General features: G+C 38.8%; 1 protein-coding gene across 2 annotated transcripts in view; it reads left to right on the top strand.

Annotated features, from left to right (window-relative positions):
- Nucleotides 1-57: 57 nt before the first annotated feature.
- Nucleotides 58-12,636, top strand: part of FIG4 (FIG4 phosphoinositide 5-phosphatase) — a 51,181-nt gene continuing 38,602 nt past the window's right edge. Inside the window, exons 1-3 of one of the 2 annotated variants that reach the window (XM_066547118.1) lie at nucleotides 58-165; nucleotides 10,421-10,519; nucleotides 10,726-10,849. In XM_066547118.1, coding sequence (XP_066403215.1) covers nucleotides 97-165; nucleotides 10,421-10,519; nucleotides 10,726-10,849 — 292 coding nt within the window. In that variant the 5' untranslated portion in view covers nucleotides 58-96. The remainder of the gene's footprint in view (nucleotides 166-10,420; nucleotides 10,520-10,725; nucleotides 10,850-12,636) is intronic. The other variant, XM_066547117.1, reaches the window with a different exon arrangement.

The raw sequence follows: 12,636 nt of genomic DNA, 5'->3' as shown, positions 1-12,636 counted from the left end.
CGGCGGTGGTTCCCCGCTCAGCCCGGAGTGTTCCTCCCCCGGCTCCGGCTGTTCCCGGCGTGTTCCCGGGCAGCCCCCGCCGCTCTCGCCCCCGCCATGCCGGTGGCGGCCGCCGCCCCCCTGATCAGCTCCGTGCAGAAGCTGGTGCTGTACGAGACCAGGGCTGTAAGTAGCGTCCCCCCCGCCGCCGCCGCAGGTCCCGGGGTTGCGGCCGCCGCACAGCACGGGGGGGATGTCCCGCCCCCCCCGGGCGTGTTGGCTTGGTCCTGCCCGGAGCTGCTGCCTCGGTGGGTTGCAGCTTGTCAAAAACTACGCCTAACCTTTCTCTTCGTGTGTTGGGATCTGGTTCTTTTTTGGTCACACACTCAAAGCATCCCAAGAACTGAGAAAAATCAGGTTTTAAAGTTCTTGTTTTCGCTGTGTCTCCGCCTCGTGCCTGTAGCGGAGCAGTGGCCTCTGAGGGGCCGGGCGGCACAGGGCCCTGCGGTGGGGGCGCTGCCGCGGTGGGAACGAAGGTTGGGCCCCTGCTTGTTGTGACCTGGGCTGCTGTCACACTGCCAGGGTACCAGGGCTCCCCCAAGTTAAAACTGGACAGCTGAAGGTGTCCGGAATTAATATTTGAATTAAGAATGGCTGATTTAGTTACCACCTGCACCGGTCTGTTTGCTGTTTAGACACACTTCAGTCCTCATTGTCTGAGACATTTCCAAAGTTTCAGTCTGACTCTGGGAGTAAGCTCTTGAAGATTTTCAGAATTCCTTACGTCCTGTTGCAGAAACTATTTTTTGCTGTTTGCTGTTTAGACACACTTCAGTCCTCATTGTCTGAGACATTTCCAAAGTTTCAGTCTGACTCTGGGAGTAAGCTCTTGAAGATTTTCAGAATTCCTTACGTCCTGTTGCAGAAACTATAGGCATGTGTTGTTCACAGTACTTTTTTGTCACGGGCAAAGTGGATTGGAGGTTGGAGTGGTAATTGCTGCTTTAGCCATGTGATGAGCACAGTGTGAGTCAGAAGCCAATTCTTGGTGTAAATACCACGTGTGTTTACCATTCCTTAGCTTCCAATCAAGTTTCTTTGTGTTTCATAGTATGTTGGTTTCTTCACTTGAGGTAGTTTTTAAAAGGTTTATGTACCATGGCTCTAAATACAAGTTAGGTCTAGTTTCAAGTTCAGATGTTACCTGTACTGATAACAGAAAGATAATTTATACACTGAAGCCCTTTGGAAAATTTCCAAAATGTTGCAGATGCAAGAATGATCTCAGTATAAATAGAGATCTGACTTCCAGCTTTGCTTCTGTCAGAAGCAGATTTGTGCTTTTGTTGTAATTCCCCACTGAACAGCCTATCAAACAGAGACAGATTAAAGTATGCAGAGTTATTTTTACAAGTAAATTTTAAGAATAAAGGTTACACTCCAGAAAGTCATTCCAAAGTGTTACTTTTTATCTATGCCTAAATGAATTTTGAAAGCTACCTTATTTATCTTTCTCATTGTTGCTGGTAAGGGCTATTTTTTGTTCTATTTTCAGCTAAATTATTGTTATGTGTGAGTAGGGCACCAGGCAAATATGATTTCTGAATCAAGTCCTGTATTACTCACTTTAGTTGTTCTTGGCTCACAATTCATGCTACATCTCAGTTAACTGAGATTTGGCTTCCAGTGACTGGCATGTGTGGATACCTAGCCTGCTTCTCTCTGTTGCTGAGAGACAACGTGCTGTGAGCGAGGCAAACATTGTGCTTTGGAGTTCTGTCAGCTATGTGCCATTCTCTGGGCCTCTCCAGCTGATGCTGTTATTTCAGGAGCCACAGTCTTTTACATCTGGCCAGTGGTAGCTCTGCCTGAGTGGATGGGTTTGTCCATGCTGTGCTTTGTTCAGAATTCAGTGAGGGGCAGATCCAGCAGTCCTGATCACTCCAGCAGGCAAGATGGTTTTCATCAGCTGTGAAGGGCAATGGTTTGTGGATGAGCATGTGCTATTTGAAATATCTCAGCTGAGCAAGGGCATTTCAAGCTGTTACTTCAGTCACTTATGAGTGATGAAAATGGAACTTTTTCCCTGTATAAGGTTTTGTTCTTACTTTTAAAAAGTACAAATTGAAGCACTTTGTGGTTTGATACTCAAATTCTAGTGATTTTTTCAAAAGAAAAAATGCAGTAGGAGTCATTTTGGTATGATTATTTGAAAAGACTTGCTGCACTTAATAAATGCCTGGACTAAGGGATGTTAGAAGGAACTTCCAGAGAACACCAAGTCAAGCCCCCTGTTCAAAGCAGCTTCAACAAGCATATTGCTCAGGGTTGTGTGCAGCTGAGTTTTGAATACCTTCAAATATATTGATTTTACAGCCTCTGCAGACCTTTTGCAAGAGTTTGTCTCTCTTACCTACACTTTCCTGTTAGATGGTTTTAGACAGCAGCAAGGTGCTGCCAAAGCTTTCTGAGGGCTGAACAAACCAAACCCCAGTTCTCTCAGCACACCATGTGCTCTGTCATGTGGATCATCTGGAGAGCTCTCTGCTGGAACCACTCTGCTATATCAATGTCTGTCTTGTACTGGGGAGCTCAAAATTGGGCTTGTGGTTTGATCAGTCACTGTTACAGCTCATTCAGTGTCATGTTGTGCTGCTGACAAACTTCTCCCCAAGGTATCCCTCATGCCATCTTCTTTGCATAAGATCTCACAATCAGGGAGTTGCCAGCTGTGACAATCACTTGTACAGCATAAGCATCATCCAAAAATAAGAATTAACAGCTTTCTTCTGTTTCAGGTGCTTTTCTGGTTTCCCTAAGGCCATAGACTTGCTAGATCCAGCACGTGGGATTTGGAGTTGTGTCAGATACAGGCTAACATGAGACTATATCCTAAGATTTCTGGTGCAAAGAAGGAATTATTTCAGTTGTCAGCAGTGGGAGAAACAATGATTTTTACTCTGGTCATTGAGCTTATTCCTGTAAAATCCCTCTGTGTTAAAGCAGGAAGAGATGAAATGGATGAGGAAGTGGAAAAAGTGGAAATGGTTTACAGAGGGTTTCTTTATTTGGGTTTCTTTTTAGATAAAAATACAATAGTATTATTGAAGTCAAAGAGGATAGGCTCTGCTCTGGTGGTGTTATTGGAGTCAAATGAGAGACTGCAAGAGGTGAGGAGAACTGAACTCATGGCGTCAATTGAATTAACAGAGAGCAAAATTCTATATTTTCTATTAATGTTTATATTTAGGGTAGTTGCTGAAACCTACCATTCCAGCTGGTGCTTTGAGTCAATAAATGCCATGGAGATGTTAACTGTAGCTCCTGCTTGTCCTAGGAAGTTGAAAGCTTGTTTAGAAGTAGTCAGAAAGATGAACTGAAGGTTTTATTCAGATCAATGCCAATTATCTTTCCTTTTATACACGTATTGATCACTGAAATGCACACCAGAGGGCACTAAAGATATTTGAGCTCTATGACTAATAAAAAACAAAAGATATTTTCCTCTCCTCTTCAGGAGAAAATGGAACTTTTGTGTTTTCCCCAGATGAAGCCCAACTGAAAGCTGTAGGTTAGTTCAATGAAATTATCATTCCCCTGAGGCAATGTGACATTGAACAAGACAATTTGTGTTGTCTCTATAAAGTCATATCACTTGCCTATCTTTCAGGGTATTATGAGGCTTAATTAATAGTATTTTATTCTAGTCAGGTTCTTTTACAGTCTTCATCTCCACAATATCCAAATGACTCGCACAAGCTTATTAAGTAGTGACTGTAATAATTACCTGTAGATATTTCCACCCTTTATTCACCAGAGAAAACTATGGACATTTGTTTTATTTTAAGTGTTGTTTATTCTAGTATTAACAGTGTAAAGATTTTTGTGTTAAAAACTCCAAAGGTTGCATATTTAATGTTGAAGTTAATCTGTGGTCAATTTGGAGAAACTTCAATATAGAATATGATTTCACAGAAAAAGCTATAGAATTTTTACTGAATTATGAAGTGCACCAATTTATATAGATGGGTATCTGACACATTCAAAAAATGTTGAAAGTAGTGAACAGCCTCCTGGGCAACCATTAGCTATCATAATTTTCTATCTGGAAGTGGCTGTGAAATGTGTTATCTCTCTTTCATTAGCAGAAGACAGCTCCTTTCAGCTGACTCTCCTATTCCCTGTGTATTGGTATTCCAGGAGTGATGGTGATGTGGCAGAGCAGAGCATGGAATTGGGACAAGAGGAGGAATTTTGGGCAACTCAAGAAGACACTTTCTGTCTTAACTGTCTTGCCATACTGCTGGATTTATGGCTATAAAATAGAGAAACTTGATCTGCTGATGTATGTGGGCTCTGAGGGCAATTATGAACAGGGCAGATAGCTAGTGGCATAGCAGTAATGAGAACACCACAGGTTTTGAAGGATATGTGCTATCCAGGCAGAGCAAAACTGAAGTTCAAAAGTGGATGCATCCCAGTTGATGTGAAAGATGTACCTACGAATGTCTGCCTAAGTTCTGGCAACATGGGTTTTATTTCTTTTGTTCTGTGTTGTTCTGGGTGTCATTATATGATCACTATGAGCAACAGAAGCAGAGATCCACATACAGATTTGGTTTTGGTATGAATCCACCTTTCTGAATGGGAGGCTTGTGGATAAATGATCACAAATTGGCGTATTTAAAGGTAATGATTTTATGGGAAAAAAAAGGTATTTATTTTAATGTACCAAAGGATGAATAAAAATAGGCGCTTTCTATTACAGATTTTTATTACTAAAACTGAGTTGGTTATGGCCCTAAAAACTAAATAAAATAAATATAAAATAACAGAAGATAAAAAAAAATTATCCTCTGTTTAAAGTAGAAGTTTAGTTTGAGTATGAATGTACTGAACAAGGGGTGAAGAGAAAGTGAGTAACAAGAATAAGGTTATGAAAAAGGGATCAATCAGTGTTGAGGTAAAAAATAAATATACTAACCAGTGAAATGACTCTGAATATTTTCAAGTCGCTCAAATCAAGGGTAGTGCTGTGACTGGAATATGACAAATGGAATATTTAATCCATTCTGAAGTCCTGCATATAGGAAAGTAATTGCAAATTCAGGCAAATGACATAAAACACAGTCTAGACTTAGGAAGATGCTGTCAGAGTAACCTGGTTGAATTGCAAAATTTAATCTAAAAATTAGATGGCCTTATGTATTTAAATCAAATCCTCTATTGAGATGTAGTGCCACAAGGAAAATCTCTGTTATGGAAGGAAGAAGCTTAGCAGAGAAGTTAGTAGATAAATTAGTGTGGAGTGAATGAGGAATCATCTGATAGGGATGATTTTTTCCAAGTAATGTTTTTAGGACTGATGTACTTAAGCATTTTCATTAATGTTATTAGCTCAAAACAGGGACCAGATCTGATTAGTCTTTTAAGGTATTGTAAATAATTAGGATAATCAGAGCACAATAAAGCAAGAAATTATGATTATGATCCTCAGGAGTAGATAAAAGGAATAATTTGAAGTATAATGGTGTACTATAAAAGTTCATGCACCTTACAATAGATTACACACCGATGAAAGTTTACTGAGAGTTTATCAATTCAGAAGCAGCAGAGGAGAAGGAAGACGATCTGGGTGTTTTATCTGAAGGAGTGGGAGAGTCGAGCTGCTGATGAATTACAGCTCTGAAAAAGAGAGGTGTGGTTATTTGTGACATGGTCATTAATGAAAGATACTAATGTATGTCTAGAATAAAATCTTGTATGGTATATTGTGTAGATTTACAGTCCATTTTCATCTAAGAAATAAGAATTCACCCAGGAATAGGTCCACTGAAGGTCCAGTGAGGTAACATACATGGGAGCGACGTCTTGAGAGGAGTAAAGGGACAGCAAGACATCTTTAGTCTATTGAAGAGACTGATGAAAAGGCATCCAGTTATTTATTTTTCTGAAAGCATTCTAGCAGAAGAGGTGCTAAAAAGCAAATAAGTATTTGGCTAAAGAAAAATGTATAAATAGATAATTAATAGATTTAGTTTAGAATTAGAAGGGAGAATCTGGAGGAATCCTTTAGTGGGTTAGCAAGAGAAAAGTTGTGTTTGGGGCAAAAAGCTTTGATTGCCTTGGGATAAAAGGGATTCACAGAATTCTGTGGCTTGTACGATGCAGAATGGGTACCTGTTCCTACATGCCCAGACAGTGGTGCTTGGCAGCCTATGTTCTTGAAATGTCTCCTGTTGAAGGATCTTCTTTTGAAGAGTTTCAACAGATTATGGGAAGCAGATGGCTTTGCTTTTCCAGGTACCACTCTTTGTGCCTTATCATGTCTTCCTTCTTTGTGTCATTCTGCCGCTTTCTATGACAGATGAAAGACAGACACTTCCAGAATTACTCTAGGTCCTGTAGAAAGAAAGAGCAGAGTGGAGTTTTTACACTGAGGTGTAATTATACTATGATTCTATTTTAACTGTCTGTAAATTACATACCTTCTCCCCAGGTCAAGTCTGTTTTGCCTGTAATGGTAAATGTTAGGCAGTCTTTCTGTCCTGACCCATCACCTTTTCCATCTTATTTTCTGTGCTTGTCCTGTTGAGGAGGGGGAGTGAGAGAGCAGCTGGGTAGGGATCTGGAAGATGGCCATGGTGAACCTGCTTCTTCTGGGCTTTGTGTTTTTAGACACATCCGTGGTCTCAACAGGTATTGTTTGCAAGCTTTTTGTCTAAAATTGTGGTTTTTTCATGCTATTTGAAGATTTGAAAATTGCCTGTATTAGTGCACTGCCTATTTTTCTGCTTGTGTATTTTTGCGCTTTTTTTTCCTGCTGATTAAGCTCTTTGTAGCTTTTTGACTGAGGATTGAAAAAGTTTTTTGCTGTGCTAGCATTTCTTAATCATAATTAGTCCATACAAAGAAGTAAATCATAGTTATAGACTCAGAGTTCAAAGAAGTAATCTTAAAGAAAAAAAAAAAAAGTAAGCAGAATGTTTGATTTCAGAACTATTATCCTGCCGTTAAAAAACAACAAATTTCAGTAAGTCTTTTTATTTTGTTTCGACTCCTTTTAGAAGAAGCTGTTTGGCTGGCTTTGGCTGAATCAAAAGGTTGATAAAAGATGGTGTAAAGCCTTTCAATTAGATTGCTTTGGTTAAAACTCAGTCCCAGGTGGAAATGAGTAATGCTGTTCTATCTTGTGGTTGCTTAGTGATAATTGTGCAATGAATTAAGCTTCAGTCCAGCTCTGGTAGCTGCCTGGTGTGTTGCCATAGTTGGTAAAGTGTGCTTATTAACAAATTTCAGCCAAGGCCAGGGGCACAGTAAACCTGGAAGCAGCATGGGTCACCTCAGGTGTGGTTGGAGGGTTCTGGCCAGAGCAGGGTGAGGGAGCCAGCAGTTTCTGCTGCAGTTCTGTTCTCTGGAAAAAGTACTTTGTTGGTCAAGGTTGCCTGTTTATCTAAATACACTGGCTGTGCTGTGGAGTGGAATTGTTTGAGACACTTGGGAAATGCTTCAAATTATTCAGTTCAACTTAGTAATAAACAGAATGAAGTAATAAGGATAATACTCTGGAAAGGGTTCCGTAGCTTTTGCTCTTTTTTTATTGTAACAATTTCTGTTAATCAAAAGAGTTGTAAACACTGCAGCACATTTTAGCTTTGATTAATTTTGCAATTATATTAAAGCATAGAAATTTATTTGTTGTTACGTGCTCAGTGTTGTGTTGATTTGGTATTTTTCTTTATGATTTCTTAGTATTCATGTGATGGGAAATATAATTGCAGCACATATCACTGCTACTGTTTTATTTGTGCTCCATGTCATCCAGTAAGACAGACTTATTTATTCATTAGATGCATAAATTAGGTAGCAGAAACAGCTAATGCTGAGGTGTCTTTTTTGTGTATTTTTTTCATCATTAGTTTTCAAACGATCTTTGTTTTTCTTTCAGCTCTTGAAGGTTGAATATGAGTGGGCATATCAGGCTGTTTCTCAAGTAATTCTGGGGTTATTAGCCAGTCCTGAAAACTTCCCAAGCAGAGGTCTAATTTTGGGTTCCTAGTTTTGAGCACTAACCCATATTCAAAAGTTTTTGCAGATGTTTCCTTTATTACTTCCACAAGAATATCCTCTGACATGCGCTGGGTGACATGCCCATTTGCTAAAGGTAGATTTCTCATTGCCTGCCTTACTTTAAGTCCATTGATGCTCAGGTTTGATGCTGCTCTCAAGTGACCTTCCTTAACACAGTACACAGTCTGACTCTCCAGCTTAAATCCCTTTAATTAGTCTTTAAATGACTTCAGAGAGCCTGTTAAGTACCATTCATTATGGTGGTTGCTTCCATGGTCTGCAGGTACAATTACTCCTCACCTAATCTAACTCTGCTGGTGCTGTTCTAAAGAGCAGCACCTAATGCTGGCCCTGTAGCTGTGCACAGCCCTCTATTGCAGCTGCCAAGCTGATGTGAGTGATGCATTCCTCATAGCACTTCTTTGGTTTATGAGTTAATTAAAATGATAATGGAGAAATATCCAGCTGAACTTCCTTAGAAATAGCATTTGCAACTCTATATCCATCTCTCTGTCTCACTGTCTCTCTCCCCCTCCCTGTGTGTCGCATGTGTTCCAATTTTAAATGTGCTCTATGGTCCAAACTGCCATTAGGACAAGCATCTTAGAGTTTTGCTCTTCTATTTTTATTCAGTATTATTTGTTGGTACCCATAGCTATCACTTTGGGAAGAAATTGCACTCCTTTAGTGAGCTGGACATAGTGGGACATCACTGTACTGCAGTATTAGGGAATACTTAAAATTGTTTACCTTTAATTAACTAACAGTTTTCTACAAATAAAGAAGCTGCACTCCTGAAATGCATACTAACTTATCATCTGAGTATTACAAATGAATATATTTCCCTCTGCCCATTCACCTTTGCTCCATAAGAAAAAGATGGTATAATGACATGGTCAAAGCAAGTGTGTGTCTTGGTGATTTGGTGTTTCTTGCTGATGGTGGGTGACAGCAGCACAAGAGCTGTACCATTTGGTGCCATGCACTGTCCTTGTCATTTCCCTGCTGGCAAGCAAGAGCTTGGCACTAAGGGATCCCCTGCAGGGGCTGCTCTGAGGAAGCCAGACTGGGGAGCCTGGGCTGTGCGCTGCAGGACATCAGTGCTGGAAAAAACTCTGTAGGAAACGCTTTCCTGTGCCAAAGTGCTGCCTCAAAGGCTTCAGTGAGGGAGTGTTGTGATGGTATATGAATTTGAAAGGCCTTCTTACTGTCATTTGGGAGTGAACAGCAAAACTTACCACTCAGTTACCACAGTAATGTCAATGTACAAGGTGGAGCCAGAAGTTGGTGGTGTTTATCTATATGCTTTGTGAATTCAAGGAAGCTGAAGAGGTCTTTAAGTTCTTTTTTCACCTTCAATATTTTGAGAGTAAAGATGTTTCCTAATGTCTAATTGGTATAAATTATGAAATTGTGAGGTTTGTATGAATATGATTATTGATTTCTTTTCCCACATCTTAAATCCATGTGACTCTTAAAGGCTGACCGCATAGATGCACATGAATTTGCCATGCTTTCCTACTAGGTTGAGCATTATTAATGAGTTCCACCTTGCTGTGATAGCACCACACTGATTAAATGAATTAGAAAAAATGAGAGCTACTTTTAGCAAGTCACTCCTGCAACCTGTGCTTGTTGTTAATTCCTCTAAATGTAGAAATTAATTTATAGTTTGATCTCCTTACTTAAAAAATGGACATACTATATGTTTGTCTGTGTTCATTCTTTCATATTTTAAATGTGAATTGAAGCTAATGTTTTTTTGAACAGTAATATTATTAGCCAGAAAATTTTAGCTTTGTGGAAGAACATTGTGGAGAAGAATATAATAGCAAATATAAACAAAAATAGAAGAAAACTTGCATTACTGAAGTACTTACAATTTTGCAGTATTTAGTATGGATCAGGAAAGACTAGTTAACAGAAAGAGCAAACAAGTACAATATAGCAACAGAAGTTTTAGATCATGAAATTCAAAAAACTCATGTATAAGCTTCTGCTAAATTTTACAGAGCAAGTGAAAACACAGTAATGGCTGGGGTAGGGTTGTACCTGGTGTAAGTTACAGTTTATCTTCTCTAAACACAGGGTTTAACCTTTGATTTTAAATTTTCTTTCCTGCTTGTAAAAAAGAGAGAAAGAGATCTTTTAAGTTGTAGAGGTTGATTGTATACAAATATACCTCCTAAGATATGTGTCTAAAACAGTTTACTAACAGGCCATATGGAATATTGCATATTTGATGTTAGAAGTAGTGGATCTAGTCTAAGCAAAATGTAAATGGCATTGCTGATGTCTTAAGTTACACTGGGTTTTGTTGCTTTATCTTGTATAATGTTCTGACTTGTCTTCTTGGTTTTCTTTTGTGTAGAGGTATTTTCTGGTTGGAAGTAATCCTGCAGAAACCAAATACCGCGTTTTGAAAATAGATCGCACTGAACCGAAGGATTTGGTTATAATTGATGATAAGGTAAGTGCCTGTGTATTTTGTTGCTGGGCTTTTGTCCCAGTTGTTTCAAATAATACTGGTTACTTGTTAGAAGCACTGAAATAGGAAACTAAGAATGTAGAGCAGGCCTTTGGTTTATTGTATATTTCACAGATTAAGCAAATTCTTTTATTCTCTGACATGAAATAATATTTAGCTATGATAACTTCTGTGACTTTCTTTTAAAGCATGTTTATACACAACAAGAGGTGAGGGAACTTCTCGGTCGTTTAGACCTGGGGAACAGAACCAAGATGGGGCAGAAGGGCTCTTCTGGGTTATCTCGAGCTGTCTCTGCTTTTGGTATAGTGGGTAAGTGCTTTGATTGATTTTGTAAAATCTTTTGTTTTCCTGGGAGGTGAGGCTTATTGTGTCACATTGTATATCTTTCTGTCTCCCCCGATTTTATTTATTTATGAAACTAAGGAGAATTTAGAAATTTGTCATGCTCAAAGTAAGTTTCTGTGTATTTTTTTAAAACAGGTGGTCATAGGAGTGAAAGTTGTGCTGTAATCAGTCTTTTTCTTTGTCACTAAGGGACAGATCTAGGAAATAGCCAAACTCTAGAAACTTGGTTGAAGATCTTACCAAATTCAGCTGATCTTAGAATACAAATCATGTGGAACTTGGCTCCTGAATTCCAGAGCTCACAGAATGCTTTTTAAAAAGAAAATGAAAGTCAACATTCTTTATTAGGCTATATTTCTTTATCACACACTATTCAGAAAGATAACTTTTCAGTTTGGTTAACTTTTTGCAGTGACATATTTAAAGATTTCTTTTTCATGTTTGAACAAGTATAACTGACTGGTATGTCAGCTGAATTTTAAAATGCTGCTCAGCTGTCCATAGTCCTCAAGCATTGCTTCAAGGATTTAATGACTTCTAACTTCATCTGAAAGGCACTACTTTCCTGCCTAATGTCTGATACTGAGGTCAGTATATTGATGGCTGATGTCTCTAAAGTAAATGTTAATATGTGCTGTGACAGCTCTCAAGAATACTTTGTGGTTTATTAAAGTCAATATACACCTGGACATCTAAAGCCAAAGCTGCAGAGAAAGTGGAGAATGCAATTACTTTAAAGGATGCTTCCGAATTTTGCATTAACAATCAAAACATAATAAAATACTATTCTAATCCAAAGTGGCAAATTAAGCAAACTTCATTCTTCATTCCTTTTGCCTTTGAAGCATTTTGGAACTCATCAGAACATCCAGCTTTTCAGAAATTCTTCAGATGGTGTTTATGTTTCTTACTGATTTAAGAGTATTGATAATATGGATAAACCTAAAGGAGCTTCTAACAGCCTTGCAGCACTGGGTTTTTGGTTTTTTTTACACAAGCAATCAGTGCCTACTGTCTAAATATGTGATAAATATTTGGTGGAAAAGTGGTTGCAGTCAGTTAAAATTTTGCATCCCAATAGTATGCCTGTTTATACATACTGTTCATAACAGGAGAGTTTCTATTCTGTAGCTGCACAAATGTATTGGATAACAGACATGGTATATGTATTTCTAGATTACTCTTTAGAAGTAACAGACTCTCTATCAGATTATATGCTTCCAAATTACATGATTCAGACCATATCTATATAAACATGTAATTTGAAGGAATGCAACTGGTTGTTTATTTCTGCCTCCTGGCTCAGGTCAGAAGAACAGGGATATTTTTTCCTAAAATTATAAAGAACAGCTTTGTTCTGTCCTCTAGTTATTTCATTAACCAGATGCAGTACATTCAGTGCACTCAGAATGGGGGTGCTGATAGACTGAGTTCTGGTTTACTGTGTAGTGTTTAAAAGTGAAAATTGCTTTTAAAGGGAGGGACCAGTCCAGGGAGAAAGGCTCAGTTCCTTGTCAGACTTTTTTATATTGTCTGGTGAAATTCAAAGGACAGAGACTGTTCACACAAGTGATTTTAGTACCTGGAGGATACAGGAAGAACTGTGACTACTATTTAACAACTGAAATTCAATAGTCTGCTTCAAATGGAAGGTTTGTTTCTTATTGTCAGCAGGGCCTCCTGTCTTTGTGCAGGTGAGAGCATTTTTCCAAGGGGGGCTAATAAGGTGGAAGAAAAGATTGCAGTTGGTT

Source organism: Molothrus aeneus, chromosome 3 (genome assembly GCF_037042795.1).
Source record: "Molothrus aeneus isolate 106 chromosome 3, BPBGC_Maene_1.0, whole genome shotgun sequence".
In the NCBI taxonomy this organism is placed as follows: domain Eukaryota; kingdom Metazoa; phylum Chordata; class Aves; order Passeriformes; family Icteridae; genus Molothrus; species Molothrus aeneus.
The sequence above is the reverse complement of the archived record's forward strand: the minus strand, read 5'-3'. Positions and strand labels throughout refer to the sequence as shown.